This window comes from Microcaecilia unicolor, chromosome 3, assembly GCF_901765095.1.
Source record: "Microcaecilia unicolor chromosome 3, aMicUni1.1, whole genome shotgun sequence".
In the NCBI taxonomy this organism is placed as follows: Eukaryota; Metazoa; Chordata; class Amphibia; order Gymnophiona; family Siphonopidae; genus Microcaecilia; species Microcaecilia unicolor.
Genome location: NC_044033.1, coordinates 342,571,859 through 342,589,207, shown reverse-complemented (window position 1 = coordinate 342,589,207; position 17,349 = coordinate 342,571,859). Strand labels below are relative to the sequence as shown.

Below are 17,349 nucleotides of genomic sequence, written 5' to 3'. Positions count from 1 at the left end.
TCCTCCCCCTGTGTTCACCGTCGACATTCCAGTCTGCTGTCCCTCCCCCAAGCCCCCCTCTTCATCCCAAGCCCTCCTCCCTCTTTTCTGTGCTGCCTCCCTGGCAGTGCATGCAGCATTCATGCATTGATTTGTTTGCTGTGCTGCTGCTCGTCTCTCCTCTTTCTGTCTCCGTAGGAACGCAGGTACCAGGAAGTTGTTTTGAAGTTCGTGTTCCTGTGCTCCCGGGCCAGTGAGAGATGAGTGGCTGCAGCGCAGACAGCCAATGGGTGAAGGCTGTCTGTGTTTTTTTTTTTTGTTAAGATTAGCGGCGATCTTTGAGGGGGGAGGGTGGATATGTGAAACGGCAACCTCAGGGGAGGGTGGGCTTGAGAGAGGAAGCTGCGAACTCGGGGGGGGGGGGGGTTGTGTTTGAAAGAGGCGACCTTTGGGGGGGGGGGAATGGGGGAAGTCCCTAGCAACGTGTGTGTTCGATGTGTGCTCGTCCCTCGCGTCCAACTTGATGACGTTGAGGGCGGAGCGATGCGATTGGTTGAGTGTCATTGCTCCGCCCTCGACGTCATCACGTTTGACGCGTGGGCGGGGCAGACACAAAGCGATCTCACCCCCTTTACTTTTAGAATGTTGGGTAAGTGAGGCTTCATAGAACGTTGGAGGTGCGTTTTATATAGAGAGATGAATGGAAAATAAAAATGAGAATGTTATAATGCATTTGTATCACTCCATGGTGTGACCATATCTTGAAAACTGTGTGCAATTCTGGTCACTGCATCTCAAAAAAGATATAGCAGAATTAGAAAAGGTACAGAGAAGGGCAATGAAAATAAAGGGGAAGGGATGACTTCCCTATGAGGAAAGGCCAAAGAGGCTAAGGGGCTCATTTTCAAAAGAGAAAAAAAGTTTTAGAAGTGGCATAAACTGGCAGATGGACATTTTTCCCACCAAAACATCCAACTCAGAATTTTCAAAACCCATTTTCCAGATATTTTTCTGTGCTGTTCATCTGCAGTGAGTCCAAATCTCAAAGGGGCGTGCCAGGGCCTGTTAATTGTGGGATTTGGGTGGTCCTAAGACTTGGATGTTTTTTAGCCATAATGGACAAAACAAAAACATCCAGGACTAAAACTAAGAAGCTTTGAGCTAGACCTTTTTTTATTTTTTTTTTAATAATGACTAATCCATAAAAAGTGCCCTAAATATCCATATGACCACTGGAGGAATATAGGAACGACCCCCTTACTCTCCCAGTGGTCACTGAAACCCTCCCACCCACCCCCACAGGTGTGAAAGAAACAGTATTATTAGAGCAGTAAGCAGGTCCCTGGAGTAGCCTAGTGGTTGGAGCAGGGCAACGTGTAGAAGGGGACCCAGGCCAATCCACTGTGTTATACTTGTTTTGGAAAGTGTAAGCTCTCCAAAATCCACCAAAAACATATTGTACCCACATATGGGTGATTGATACCCGCAGCAATAAGGGCTATTGTAGTGGTGTACAGTTGGGAACAGTAGGTTTTTGGTAGGTTTTGGAGGACTTACTATACAATATAAGGGAGCAACGGTGAGATGTGTACCCGGGAGCTTTAAGATGAAGTCCACTGCAGTGCCCCCTAGGGTGCCCCATTGTTCTGCTGGGATGGCTGTGTGGCCAGGCTACTACAAATGCTTGCTGCTCTTATATCCCATGGCTTGATTTTGTGTGTTTTTAAAAAGTGGACCAAAAAGATATATGCACTGAGCACAAAAACATCTAGTAAGTGGTCATTTTCAAACAAAAAAAAAAAGAGATTTTGCTGTTTCAAAAATCACAATATTCATTATTCAGATTCTGGATGTTTTGAGCAAAACATCCAAAGTTGGACTTAGAAGTCATATCAAAAATGCCCTTCTACAGCTCTTCAGCTTGGAGAAGAGATGGCTAAGGGGAGATATGAGAGAGGTCTATAAAATTCTGTTTGGAGTGGAATGGGTAGATGTGAATTGCTTGTTTACTCTTTCCAAAAATACAAAGAATAGGAGGCTCGCAAAAAAGCTACTAATGGTACATTTAAAACAAATCAGGGAAAATATTTCTTCATGCAATGTGTACTTAAACTCTGGAATTCTGCTTATGAAAGCGTTTATTTTGGGCCAAGCTGATTTCTATGCCCTTCCCTACCAAGTAGGGGATTGACTAGTTCTTTATTCTGGTCCCTGGAGAGGTCAAGAGAAATAAAGCACACACACACACGATAAATATACACAAATCAAAGGCCTTTGGAAGACAGAACTAAGGGTCTCACATAATAGCATTGAGGCCACTCAGAACTGTCTCACAATTCCTCAGGTCCTCTTCTCTTTTATTAAGAATGCATTAAGTCATAAATTAACTGGTTACATCACAAATCATGGGGCACACATCATGGGACTTTACGTTCTTTTCACATGTCCTTTGTAATGCCTTTCATAATGCAAGTAGTTATGATCATCACAATTTATAATACTGTTCCTACCAGGAAGTACCAGGAAGTTGTTTTGAAGTTCGTGTTCCTGTGCTCCCGGGCCAGTGAGAGATGAGTGGCTGCAGCGCAGACAGCCAATGGGTGAAGGCTGTCTGTGTTTTTTTTTTTTGTTAAGATTAGCGGCGATCTTTGAGGGGGGAGGGTGGATATGTGAAACGGCAACCTCAGGGGAGGGTGGGCTTGAGAGAGGAAGCTGCGAACTCGGGGGGGGGGTTGTGTTTGAAAGAGGCGACCTTTGGGGGGGGGGAATGGGGGAAGTCCCTAGCAACGTGTGTGTTCGATGTGTGCTCGTCCCTCGCGTCCAACTTGATGACGTTGAGGGCGGAGCGATGCGATTGGTTGAGTGTCATTGCTCCGCCCTCGACGTCATCACGTTTGACGCGTGGGCGGGGCAGACACAAAGCGATCTCACCCCCTTTACTTTTAGAATGTTGGGTAAGTGAGGCTTCATAGAACGTTGGAGGTGCGTTTTATATAGAGAGATGAATGGAAAATAAAAATGAGAATGTTATAATGCATTTGTATCACTCCATGGTGTGACCATATCTTGAAAACTGTGTGCAATTCTGGTCACTGCATCTCAAAAAAGATATAGCAGAATTAGAAAAGGTACAGAGAAGGGCAATGAAAATAAAGGGGAAGGGATGACTTCCCTATGAGGAAAGGCCAAAGAGGCTAAGGGGCTCATTTTCTGTATTCTTTACCATGTAAGATGCTTTCTTTTACTATGTAAGCCACACTGGACCTGCTGTATGTGGGGAAAGAGCGGGGTACAAATGTAATAAATAATAATAATGGTACACAAACTTTGAAAAAATCATTGGCTAGATTATATTCTGCTTACATCTGCAAGTTCAAGGGTTCAGGGTACTTCCAAAACTGCTAGGGGTTCCAGTAAAATCTAACATTTATAGAAATGCGGAAATGTCATACATTTTTCCATATTACATCTGCATATTTCTCTTACTTCCCTATTTCCTTTCAAACATGCGTGTTCATAGTGACTTCCCAGAATCTGAACAAAACTGTTAATTCAACAAGTGTCAGCAGTCTGTAACTAGGTTAAACGCATCTGTCCTGCTCTGTCTTAAAATTATCTCAGTTTCACATCTTTAATGTTTAACTCTTGATATTCCCTTCTGAGCTGGGGGTGCTATCATTTTCATAGTACATCCTTAATACCATCACTTAGAACCAGAAGGATCAAGTGAAAAAGAAAACCAGCAATCGTACCTGAGCCACAAAAACACTGGCAAACACTAATTTTTTTTGTACTATCAACCCCCCCTCCCCACCGAATTAACTGAAAAATTAACACATGAATGTATAGTTTTTAAACACCTAAATATAAAAACTCTATTTATAATGAAGGCACCTAAATTTAGATACTCAGCAGGAGAAATATAATAAGCCAAATCAAGTCACCTAACCACTAAAAGTAGGTGTCAAATATTATTTATTAAAGATTTGCTATACTACCGTTAACTAACTTGCAGATCACAGCATTGTACAACGCTAACAAAATTCACACAAAATCAGAAAGGAAAGGAACTACAAATTTAAATAGGAAAGGTAGCATTCAAACCGAGGAGTAAGATCCATGAGACAAAGGAGGAAGGTAACACAAATGGGTATGGTTAATGGTAAAAGAGGAGCAAACCAGAAAACTAGCTTGAGTTAAAAAACCTGATTGAAGAGAAAGAAAGGGTCACAGAGTTCCAGTGAAAAGAAGCGGCAAAGAAGAAAGCACTGTGTCTGGTGGATTCTAATATTAAGATGTTAGTCAATAGATCCCTGAAGCATGAGTTGTTGTTCCGGATCCTTTTCATACCACCTTCCAAAAAGTGTGATGGCTAGAACTGGTTTGATGGATATGCTGCTTTTGCTTATCAAGCGACCATCACTTAATACCTAAAAAGAATAAAAGAGAAATAGACATTAGTTATAGAGGAATAGTTATTCATTTTATTAGTAATAAGAACAGTGCTTTTTTGTAGAAAAAAAGGTGCTGGTACTCATTATGGGTGGGGTCACCACATATGACCCCACCCCTATTATAGCCACACCCACATTAGCCACACCCCTTATACCAGACATGGCACATATAAACAGACATCATTGAAAATATTATACTAGTATAGGAGAAAAAAATAACGTGATTTTTTTTTCATTATAAATAATTTCTGTAAGCTGTTATAGCTCCAGTATACCCAGTGCAAAATAAGACAGCAGATGTAAATTCTTAAATTGGACATATTCCAAACACTAAAATGAAAATAAAATTATTTTTTCTACCTTTGTTGTCTAGTGACTTTGTTTTTCTATCCATATTGGTCCCAGTCTCTGATTCTGCTGCTCTCTATCTGTTCTCTTAACTTCGTTTCCAGGGCTTCCTTTCCATATATTTCTTTACTTTCCTCCTTTCTTCATTTCTTGCCCTACATCCATAAGTAAAAGCTGGATCCTCCTTCGTGGAATCGACTGGAGGAGGTATAACGTGGATCCAGCTTTTGCCTATTTTCTCCATCCATGTACAGTTTTTCTCCTCTCTTCCCTTTCCCGTATCTCCATCCATGTGCATCTTCTTCTTTTTTTTCTTTCCTCCTCTCCATCCATGTACAGCATTTCTCCTCTCTCTTCCCTCCCCTGTATCCATATAAAGCATTTCTCCTCTCTCCCCGCCAACCCCTCCATCTATCCATGCCCAGCAATTCTCCTCTATCTCCTGCTCTCCTCTCCATCCATGTCCAGCATTTCTCCTCTCTCCCCTGCCCTCCCCTCCCATCCATGTGCATCTCCTTCCTGTCTTCCCTTCCCTCCATCCATGTCCAGTATGTCTCCTCTCTCTCCCCTGCCCTCCCTTCCCATGTCCAGCGATTCTCCTCTCTCCCCTACCATCCCCTTCCATCCATGTCCAGCGAATCTCTCTTCGCTGACCTCCCCTCCCATTCATGTCCAGTATGTATCCTCTCTCCCCTGCCCTCCCCTCTCATCCATGTGCATCGATTCTCCTCTCTCTCCCCTGCCCTCCCCTCCCATGTCCAGCGATTCTTCTCTCTCTCCCCTACCATCCCCTTCCATCCATGTTCAGCGAATCTCTCTTCGCTGACCTCCCCTCCCATTCATGTCCAGTATGTATCCTCTCTCCCCTGCCCTCCCCTCTCATCCATGTGCATTGATTCTCCTCTCTCCCCCTGCCCTCTCCTCCCATCCATGTCCAGCAATTCTCCTCTCTCTCCCCTGCCCTCCCATCCCTGTGAAAAGGACGTCCATCTTCCGATTTATGTCGAAAGATGGACATCCTTCTCTTTCGAAAATGAGCCCAATAGTGAGATGAGTTCCTACCTTATCCAGAGTACCTGAATGTAACTCACCTTGAGCTACTACTGAAAATGGTGTGAGCAAAATCTAAATAAATAAAGTGCTTCAAAATAGGTTAGCTCATTAGGTGAAAACCTAGAGATATAGGGAAACAATCATTCCGAGTAAGCTCTTTATTTATTTAGATTTTGCTCACACCTTTTTCAGTGGTAGCTCAAGGTGAGTTACATTCAGGTACTCTGGATATTTCTCTGTCCCAGGAGGGCTCACAATCAAAGTTTGTACCTGAGGCAATGGAGGGTTAAGTGACTTGCCCAAAATCACAAGGAGCAGCAGTGGGACTTGAACTGGCCACCTCTGGATTTCAAGACCGGTGCTCTAACCACTAGGCCACTCCTTTACTTTATAACAGTGACAGACACATACCTGAAAGTCTGCAGGTGCCAGGTGAATCCCACTGAGTAAGACCTCTGGAAATACATAGTTGGTACTGAATGTACCACTAAGGGAGAACTCTTCAAATGTGGTTAAGCTGTTTTCTGTTGGCTCACCACAAGTTGTCAAATTTGTGCTTTTACACTTTACCAGTGTACAAACCTGAATGCAATGGAAATATAAAACATGAAATATGATAACAGAAAGAAGACCCATGTAGTTTGTCCAGTTTGATTTCTGTTGCAATGCCTTAGGCCTCAGTTCTCTTTGCTTCCTCTCCTCCATAGGCTACATAGCACAGGTCTTCTTGAATTCATCACCTCCCCTGGAAAGCATCATGGCTTCTTATTCCTGAAATTCCTCTCCATTAAAGGTTTGCTTCTTGTGGATGCAACCCTTTCTCATGCATATTCATTAGGCATAACTTGAAAATCTGATCAGCTGGAGACCCTCAAGGACCACTCTTACTCTGGGGTATGTATATTTAGGTCTTTAATTCCCATAAGATTTTGGGGCCCTTTTACTAAGCTGCAGTAAGCATTAATGTGTTTTTACCGCAAGTTAGAATCCACTACCACTGAACGTGCTCAGGAATCCTGTGGTAGTATTCAGATCGGTGAGTGCTTTCCATAATCTAAAAATGACCTGTTATTTTTAACACTGGGGTGTGTTTGGGGGAAGAGAGTTGGCATGTCCAGTGCTAATTGGTTAGCACAGCTGCATTGCCTTGTGCTAACCGATTAGCACGGGGTTAGCGTGGGAACCTTTACCGAGTCCGACTAGAAAATAGGTGTCGGTAAGGGCTCCCATGATAACGGCCACTTGCTAATTGGGAAATAAGCATGTGGCCATTAATGGGGGGAAATAGGATATGTGGCCATTTTACAGCCATGCTAAAAGTGTCCTCAGCGCACATGAAACCCACGCACTAATCATAGCGCAGGCCACTTTTTAGCACAGCTTAGTAAAAGGGACCATTTATCATTACTAAAAATGTATATACCACCAATTAAGATTTATTCATATCAGTTCACAATTTAGGCACCTAAGTTAGGCTCCTAAATTTGTGTCCTATTATCAGCCAAATTTAGGAGTCCAAGGGGTCAATATTCAAACAGCAGTTATATGTTTGCACCATGATAAATATATAAAAGCTTTTTTTAAGATTATCTGGGTGCCTTACACCCCCCCCCCCCCCCCAATTCTGTATAGGTCGTCTAAATTTGGGCATGCAATTTTGGGTGCAATATGCATGTAAAGTAATTAGTAAAATTGGTGATGGTAATAATTGGCCTTAGCAAGTGCTAATTGATACTAATTACAGGTTATGTGCCTATCTGTTCTGCGCCCCTATTCTATAATATGAGCATCTAATTCATCTTCTGTGCAACTCCAAAGGGGGTGTGGCCAAGGAAGGGTCATGGGCATTCCCAATATTTTGGCACGGAGTTATAGAATACTTTCATTTCTGTGCCTGAGAGTAGTTAGGCACAAGCATTTGCACTAGCCTTTGGCAGACATAAATGCTCACACCTAAAGTTAGGCATGAAAATGACTTAGGCTACAATTCTATCAAAGCAGAAACAAACAGGAGACAGTCTACTGCAGACTTAGAACAGACAACCAAACAGCAGCAGCGATCCAAGGAAAGACAAGCACAACCAGAGTTTATCCAATTGCCAACTTTAATGGAAATGGGACCCAACCTATGAGGAAAGGCTGAAGCGGCTAGGGCTCTTCAGCTTGGAAAAAAGACGGCTGAGGGGAGATATGATAGAGGTATATAAAATGAGTAGAGTGGAATGGGTAGTCGTGAGGCATCTCTTTACTCTTTCCAAATATACTAGGACAAGGGATCATTCGATGAAGCTACAAAGTAGTACATTTAAAATGAATTGGGTAAAATATTTCTTCACTCAACGTGTAATTAAATTCTGGAATTCGTTGCAGCTGAATGTAGTAAAACCAGTTAGCTTAGCGGGGTTTAAAAAAAGGTTTGGATAGCTTCCTAAAAGAAAAGTCCATAAGACATTATTTAAATGGACTTGGGGAAAATCCACTGCATATTTCTGGGATAAGCAGCATAAAATATATTGTACTATTTTGGGATGTTGCCAGGTACTTGTGGGGCAAGAGAGAGAGAGAGAGAGAGAGATGGGGACCAAGGCCAGATGATATGTGAAACGAAGAGGCAGTTGCCTTTTTGCTTCACTTATCAAGGCAGTGCTGTCACTCAGCTAACATCTTGCTAGTGACTTGCAAAAGGCACCTTGAGGAAGTGGAGGAGAGAAAAACAGTATCTGAATTCAAGAGAACTTGAAAAGTACATAGGATCTCTAAGGGAGTGGTAGGGAGAGTCGATGGCATGGATGGGCAGACCAAATAGGCCATATAGTCTTTATCTGCCTATGTTTTTCTATGTTTCTATGTTGAGGAATTGTTTTAATAACATTTCTTTGCCCAGAGACATAAAATAGGAAAAGAGCTTTAGTAAATCAGTTTCTGAAAGAGCTACTGCTCATCTGGCAGGGGATTCCCATTCCTATCCCCCCACCCCTTCACCCAAGAAAAAATAAAATTCACTGCAGACAATGTTGGAGGGATGGGGAATGAGAAGCAAAAGTGGTCTTATCTTCTCCTAAGTTTTTGGGCTAGCTCCTAGATTTAATGAAAAATTATTGAGGCCTGCCCTGCACAATAGTACTATAAAATTGTAAGACTCCTGTGGGGCTATGGAATAGTTAGATTCACTCAAGGTGATGCTATATACAGGATATGAGTCCAGGAAGTTCTTGTGATGTTCAGAGAAAAAATAGCCATATTTTTTGTATGTAAGATAGCCAGTACATGAGAAAACAGTTTTAAACCAGGGAGAAATCCTTTCTTGATTGCTTATTTGTCTTACTTGATGTTCTGGGATTCCTGACGCTAAATTGCTAAAGCTTGACATACTCAGTGCTTCCCTGTTTCTTTGCAAAGGAAAGTTTAATGAGAAAGCAATCTGAAAGCATATTGATTTTAGGTTTCATAAAGTAGTTTGTGGCTGAGTTGCTTAGAAGAGTATATAAACTTCTTCACGGATGGTCATTATTAACAACACAAACCAATGTGCCTAGAGGTACATATAATCTTAAATACTTTGTTTATGGATTTCATTAATAGAGCATAAATAAAAATATTACCTGTAGGTAGTATTTTCCTTCAATAACATGAAGCCCATTAAAAACACCTAGTACAAAAATTTCGTCTTGGCGCTTCTCCACCATCCGGTAACTCAAAAGACAGCACAGGTCCTCCTGGCAGACACTGAGGTTTCCTTCAGCATCAGCGAGTGCAGTGAATGAATATTTATCAAAGAAAATAAAACCACTGAAAACATCAGCGGTCAGCGAGAGGTTGTTGATGCTGCTGGCATATGAATTCCAATTTACAGCAGTGTAAGAGGGTGAGAGTCTGGGATGAGAGTTCAGTTCAGAAATCATCAGCCGACCATCTTCTGTGTCCATATTGTAATAATAATCTATAGGTTTATCCGGGGCATATATGCCACTTCCTGAGAAGGAATACAGAATTAACACTTATACCATTTTGCTTTGTTTTGGATTTTCCCTTTGCATTTTAGAAAAAGAAATAAGATACAGTCTTATGTTCCACAAAATATTTTCAAAGTTTCTTTACATGAGGTCAATAAATGCATACCCTTTCCCCCAAAGATATGAATAAAACAGTACATACCAGCCTCTATGATAGCTTAGGATGTTATGGCCAGTCCTATTACAGCAGCAAGCAGATCCCTGGAGTAGCCTAGTGGACCATAGACTGCAGTGCACCATAGAGATGGGGACCCAGGCCCATAACCCAATCTAACTGTTTCACTTGTGGTGGAAAGTGTGAGCCCTCCAAAACCCATCAAAGGTCTATTGTAGTGGTGCAAAGTTGGGTACAGTAGGTTTTTGGTGGGTTTTGGAGGGCTCAGAGTACTTGAAGACAGGGCTGCCGAGAGGGGGGGCAGGGGGGAAAATTTCCCGAGCCCGGAACTCCAAGGAGGGCCCGGCGCCGGGGTCTCTTGCCCTCTCCTGCTCCCAGGCCGCCGGTGCCGCAGTCCCCAGTCTCCACCTGCCTACCTTCAGCTCCCTTCTGTCTGCTACCTGGTCCCCTGCATTTAAAAAAAATCTTGAAATTGGCAGCGCAGCGCCTTCTGTGTGAAAGTGGCTGATCGCCTCGGGCGGGCCTTCCCTCACTGTGTCCCGCCCTTGTGGAAATAGGAAGTCACATCAGAGGAGGCCGGGACACAGTGAGGGAAGGCCCGCCCCAAGGCGATCAATCAGCCACTTTCACACAGAAGGCGCTGCGCTGCCAATTTCGAGATTTTTTTTTAAATGCCGGGGACCGGATAGCAGACAGAAGGGAGCTGAAGGTAGGCAGGTGGAGATTGGGGACTGCAGCGCCAGCGGCCTGGGAGAAGGAGAGGGAGGAGACAGCAGTAGTGATTGCAGGGCGGGGGAGGCGGGGCGGCGGCGATCCTTGGGGGGGGGGGGACTGGGGGCGGCCTTGCACCGGGCCCGGCTCAGTCTCTCGGTGGCCCTGCTTGAAGAACAGGATCGTCCTCTACACTTCTCCAAAGTCACTAAGGTCTTCCCAAGGAGTATCCCTAACCACACCAACTCCAAAGGACATCACATGATGTGATACCACAAATGAGCCTTCTCCAAAGTAGCCCCCACACTCTGGAATGCACTCCCCAAAAGGCTTTGCTTAACAGATTACTATTTCTACTTCCGGAAGCAGATGAAAGTTTGGCTCTTCAACCAAACCTTTAATGGAAGAAGTTCCTAAGTTGCTAGTCACACACACACACACACACACAAGGAATGACACTGGCTGCACATACTATAGCAGAACATGTTTATCCATTCCTACCTTAACTAAATTAATATTCAACCACCTTTCTGAACTCATTTGCAACTTTCTTTAAATTAGTACCTTATTTTCTTACTGCTGTTACTCTATCTTATCTATCTATATGTTCCATCTTTGCTTAGACCCTATAACAGTGGTTCCAAAACATTTTTGGTTCACGGTGCTCTTAGTGTCTAAGTAATTTTTCACAGTGTCCCTCCCCTGCCACACATTTCCTCTCTTCCCCCCCCCCCCCCCCCCCCCCCAGCTCACATTTCCTCTCAGGCTCTCAGGTCTCACCTCCCCGCCTCCCCATTGCAGACATTTACTCTCAGATCACCTCCCCCCAAGTCACACATTTCCTCACAGGTCTCTCCCCCCCCCCCCCTTGCAGCTCCACTGACAGTCAAGCCTCCTCCTCTGTTTCTGGCCTTTAGCCTGTGCCAGGTCCCCAGCTACTCACACACCCTGCTCCACCCCTCCTATGTGGGGAGCAGCTGCTCCATTTGCAGCCTTCAGTGCTTCTCACCGTCCAGCAGCAGCAGGGCCTGGGATTCGCTGCCCCAAGAGGTGTCAGCAATCACAGGGCAGCTGCTTCCCCTGCTAGAGGCTATATGCTGAGGGCGAGCAGGAAACGGACATGGTAAGTGCAGGCCATTAATGTGCATTTCCTTTCACGACACCCTGTGAGTTCATCGTGGTGTACCAGGATGTTGCAATGCACAGTTTGAGAAACACTGCCTTATACTGTCTTTTAAAACGATTTATTGTGCATTGGGTTGACATTGTAATGTAGCATACCTTTTTTTATTTATGAATTTCAATTTATATATTACAAGCATAAACTTGCAAAGAAAAAAAAGTAATTCAATGATATTAACTATTAGTACAGAGGAAAATCAATACCACTGTTTCTACTAGTCCACAATAGAAAGGGGGTACAGAGATTACATAAATCAGACAATGAATAAGAAAAAAAGAAGAAATAATTCCTCTAGCTATGAAACGCCTCCACGTAGTGCTCAAATCCGCCCTACCTCTACTCAAAAGGCGGGCTCCAAACCCTGAACTATCTGAGGATCAGCTACAATAACATCTTATTAGTAACAAATGTAATCAATTGTTGAGGGTCAAAGAAAATATAATTCAGACCCCTAATTTTAATCAAATGTTTACAAGGAAAACGGAGGAAAAAAAAGACCACCCAATTTTTTAATCTTAGGACGAAGCAGCAACAACTGTTGCCACCTTTTCTGCGTTGCCTTAGAAACATCAGGAAAAATATGTATATGAGAATTCATATACAGTGGGGGAAATAAGTATTTGATCCCTTGCTGATTTTGTAAGTTTGCCCACTGACAAAGACATGAGCAGCCCATAATTGAAGGGTAGGTTATTGGTAACAGTGAGAGATAGCACATCACAAATTAAATCCGGAAAATCACATTGTGGAAAGTATATGAATTTATTTGCATTCTGCAGAGGGAAATAAGTATTTAATCCCTCTGGCAAACAAGACCTAATACTTGGTGGCAAAACCCTTGTTGGCAAGCACAGCGGTCAGACGTCTTCTGTAGTTGATGATGAGGTTTGCACACATGTCAGGAGGAATTTTGGTCCACTCCTCTTTGCAGATCATCTCTAAATCATTAAGAGTTCTGGGCTGTCGCTTGGCAACTCGCAGCTTCAGCTCCCTCCATAAGTTTTCAATGGGTTTAAGGTCTGGTGACTGGCTAGGCCACTCCATGACCCTAATGTGCTTCTTCCTGAGCCACTCCTTTGTTGCCTTGGCTGTATGTTTGGGTCATTGTCGTGCTGGAAGACCCAGCCACGACCCATTTTTAAGGCCCTGGCGGAGGGAAGGAGGTTGTCACTCAGAATTGTACGGTACATGGCCCCATCCATTCTCCCATTGATGCGGTGAAGTAGTCCTGTGCCCTTAGCAGAGAAACACCCCCAAAACATAACATTTCCACCTCCATGCTTGACAGTGGGGACGGTGTTCTTTGGGTCATAGGCAGCATTTCTCTTCCTCCAAACACGGCGAGTTGAGTTCATGCCAAAGAGCTCAATTTTTGTCTCATCTGACCACAGCACCTTCTCCCAATCACTCTCGGCATCATCCAGGTGTTCACTGGCAAACTTCAGACGGGCCGTCACATGTGCCTTCCGGAGCAGGGGGACCTTGCGGGCACTGCAGGATTGCAATCCGTTATGTCGTAATGTGTTACCAATGGTTTTCGTGGTGACAGTGGTCCCAGCTGCCTTGAGATCATTGACAAGTTCCCCCCTTGTAGTTGTAGGCTGATTTCTAACCTTCCTCATGATCAAGGATACCCCACGAGGTGAGATTTTGCATGGAGCCCCAGATCTTTGTCGATTGACAGTCATTTTGTACTTCTTCCATTTTCTTACTATGGCACCAACAGTTGTCTCCTTCTCGCCCAGCGTCTTACTGATGGTTTTGTAGCCCATTCCAGCCTTGTGCAGGTGTATGATCTTGTCCCTGACATCCTTAGACAGCTCCTTGCTCTTGGCCATTTTGTAGAGGTTAGAGTCTGACTGATTCACTGAGTCTGTGGACAGGTGTCTTTCATACAGGTGACCATTGCCGACAGCTGTCTGTCATGCAGGTAACGAGTTGATTTGGAGCATCTACCTGGTCTGTAGGGGCCAGATCTCTTACTGGTTGGTGGGGGATCAAATACTTATTTCCCTCTGCAGAATGCAAATAAATTCATATACTTTCCACAATGTGATTTTCCGGATTTAATTTGTGATGTGCTATCTCTCACTGTTACCAATAACCTACCCTTCAATTATGGGCTGCTCATGTCTTTGTCAGTGGGCAAACTTACAAAATCAGCAAGGGATCAAATACTTATTTCCCCCACTGTATACATAATCTTTAATCTTGAAACACATACGCATAAGCCAGTCTCTATCTGATTCAACTGCTGGCATTACACGAAGGTTGCAGTTGTTTGCCCTGGGAAGATAATACACCCTTGCAATAGGAGGAATATTTCTGCTGGGATTTTCAAAATATTAATCATGAAATTTTTAAACAAGTCTTGTGGAGAAAAGTTAGGTACTCTTGGAAAATTCAAGACTCGAAGATTCTTCTTACGTAGTACATTTTCTAAATTTTCCAGTTTCCTATGAATATCCATAGAATCTTTCATTAAAAAATTCTCCACGTTGTTGAACACCTTTCAATGAGTCCTCCACAACACCCATTCATTCTTTCAATGTGCCTAGTTCTTTAGCCTGCCTGTAACGCTTCTACAAACTTATCATTGATTACATGAAACTGAGTAGCAAGAGACCGTTCCAATTGTGATATGGCTTCCCAAAATGTCTCAAAATTAAAAGTAGAAGGTCTCACCAGGGTAGTGTTCACCTCACTCATAATTGAGGAACAATTCAAAGAACCAGACTTCAAAGAAACGTCTGATGCATGCTGATCCTAAGTCAGGGAATCCACCCCATTCTGGAAACACTGCTGAGAAACCGCAGCAGCTCCCTGTAACACTGAGGAAACCGCTACTAATGGGGCTTGAGCCTGCACCACTCCCTGCTCTGCCTGAGATGATTCATTGGCCATTCCCCTCAGCAGCGGTGGTGGTGTTCGAGCCTCTGGGCTCAAAGAAACTCCCAGCTCTGACTGATTTGGTGAGCCTCCTTCTGCCTCCCAAACCAGAAGCAAGCCGCCTTATGATTGCCTTATTCTTGCTGTACATCATCTTGTGTAAATTTCTTCAGAAAGGCAGTAAATAAATCCTAATAAATAAATAATTCCTTGTCATCAAGCAGATGAAGCCATTACGTATGGGTTGTGTCCATCAACCAGCAGGGAGAGATAGAGAGCACTCAACTTTTCACAGTGCCTCATGGCCAGCCAGCTAGCTCCACTGCCTCCTCAGTATTCTCTATCTCCCCAAGCAGGGTGGCTGCAGCTTGTTCGAGCTCCATCAAAAATCTGCCTGGGGGTGGCTCCTGGCTTGCCAGTTGTTAACCGGGGTGTTAGAGGCTATAGCAGCTTCACTTTGAAGGCACATAGGTCAGCCCTTTCCCTGCCTTACCCATGCCCCCGTGGATGTGGACATATTAGCTTGCTTTTCACTGTCCTTTCCCACTCAGTGGATGCAGGCACATTGGTTCGCCTTTCTCTGCTTTTCCCACTTATCTGAGCCTCCGGAGTGATTTTATTTACCTCTTTTGCCTCTGCTTTCCTCACAGCGTTAAAAAATAAATAAATAATTAAAGTCGCGTTGCGCTTTAGCGCAGCGATCTTGGAAAAGAGGTTTTTTTTCTTGAGATTCTTCTGCAGGACCGGAGCTGTGATACTCGGTTTAGTGAGGTAAGAGTGTTTTCTGACTCCTCCGGGGTGGGCCCGCAATCGGGACGTTTTTGGCGCAAACCACCATTTCTGAATTTTACCGCCGTTTTCAGCGATGGCTGTGTAGACTGTAAAGCGCTGTTCTAAATGTGGCAAGCGCAAATCAGCAGCGGGGCTCTGTAATTCGTGCTGTACAGACAGTAGAGCCGGCCCGAGCATGGCGAGCGGCGATCTTTCGCGCTCTGAGCTGGCAGCGGACGCCATTTTGGATTTTCCACATGTAGCGGCCTCCGTTGCGACGGAGAGCCCTGAATCCGGGGGGGGGGGGGGGGGGGGGGTCCTCTGAGTGAGGCTAATAATAGAGCTGATAGCCCTGGGCAGGATCCGGGCGGTCAGGGAGCGGTTTTCTCCCCTGATTTTGTTTTAATGCTGGATAGGGCATACATGCTTAAAAGAGCTCTTCCACAGGAATCTTCGGACCCTCTGCCTGTCCCCCCCCCCCCCCCCCCCCAGTGGATCCTGGCCTTTTGGAGTTGGCTTTGCCTGTTTCTTATCCTCCTGATAAACGCAGAAGGGATAATTCCCCTTCTGAGTGTGGTGCACCCCCCTTTTCCCCCCTCGTGGTCGGGCTATGAGGATTCTGAGGGGTCTGGCAGAACTTCTTGGGCTGAGGAGCCAGAGTCGGGTGCAGAATTGCCACAGGAGCTTGATGATTCGTCTGCGGTGAGGATTTTCTGCCGCGAGGAGCTGCCAGCGCTTATTTCAGATGCCTTACAAGCCCTCTCGATTGAAGATCCTGGGAGTGGCACAGCCTCCTCTGTTAATCCAAGGATGGCTAGTACCAGAAAGCCTGCTCGAGCCTTTCCTTTGCATGACTCCATCCAAGAGCTTATTTCGGCTCAATGGGCTGATCCCGAGGGACCTTTGAAGGTTGCCAGGGCTATGGGGCAATTATACCCTCTGAGTGAGGAACATTTGGCTCATTTTGCAATGCCTAAAGTGGATGCCCTGGTCACGGCTGTGACAAAGAGAACTACCCTCCCTATTGAAGGAGGTGTTGCCCTGAAGGATATTCAAGACTGCAGGCTTGATTCAGCTCTGAAGTGGTCCTTTGATTTGGCAGGTCTCACTGTTCGGGCTTCTGCATGCAGTTGTTATGCTGCTAGAGCCTGCCTGGCTTGGTTACAGCAGGCAGTGGAACAGCCCGGTGATGGAGCGGAGACCTTATCTGAAGTGGCTCCGCGGATGGAGTCGGCCTTGTCCTTTTTGGCTGACGCCCTTTATGATATGGTCAGAGCTTTGGCTAAACAAATGGCTGTAGCAATGTGGCTCACCGCATTCTTTGGCTACGACATTGGGCAGCGGACATGGCCTCTAAGCAAAGGTTGGTGAAGTTGCCTTTTCAAGGCCTTCTCCTGTTTGGTGAGGAGCTGGAAAACATTGTTAAAGGCCTGGGGGATTCCAAACCTCAGCGCTTGCCCGAAGTTAGGCCGAAGCCTTCCTCTAAGGGTCAGACGGTCTGCTCCTCTTACAGACCTCGCTTCCGTGAAGCTAGAAGGTACCGCCCGGGGCGTGCTGCTGGGTTCACTTCTCGTGCCCGCTTTCAGCAGAGAAACTCCTTTCACTCGGACAAACGTTCCGCATATGCCGGTTCAAGGCCGGGAGTTCAGGGGCGACCCTCTCAATGATGGTGCGCCGGCCCCCTCCTCGTTTCTTGTCATCGGAGGAAGACTTTCCCTCTTTTTCGAGGAGTGGGCCAAAATCTCCGCAGATCAGTGGGTCTTGGACCTGATCAGAGACAGATACCGAATAGAATTCGATGCCCCGGTGAGAGACGTGTTTGTAGAGTCCCGA

General features: G+C 44.9%; 1 protein-coding gene across 1 annotated transcript in view; it reads right to left on the bottom strand.

Moving 5' to 3' along the window:
- Positions 1 to 3,937: 3,937 nt before the first annotated feature.
- VNN1 (vanin 1) overlaps positions 3,938 to 17,349 on the bottom strand; it is a 37,124-nt gene continuing 23,712 nt past the window's right edge. Inside the window, exons 5-7 of the mRNA XM_030198468.1 lie at positions 9,437 to 9,807; positions 6,246 to 6,416; positions 3,938 to 4,409 (exon numbers count right to left, since the gene is read on the bottom strand). Coding sequence (XP_030054328.1) covers positions 4,278 to 4,409; positions 6,246 to 6,416; positions 9,437 to 9,807 — 674 coding nt within the window. The 3' untranslated portion in view covers positions 3,938 to 4,277. The remainder of the gene's footprint in view (positions 4,410 to 6,245; positions 6,417 to 9,436; positions 9,808 to 17,349) is intronic.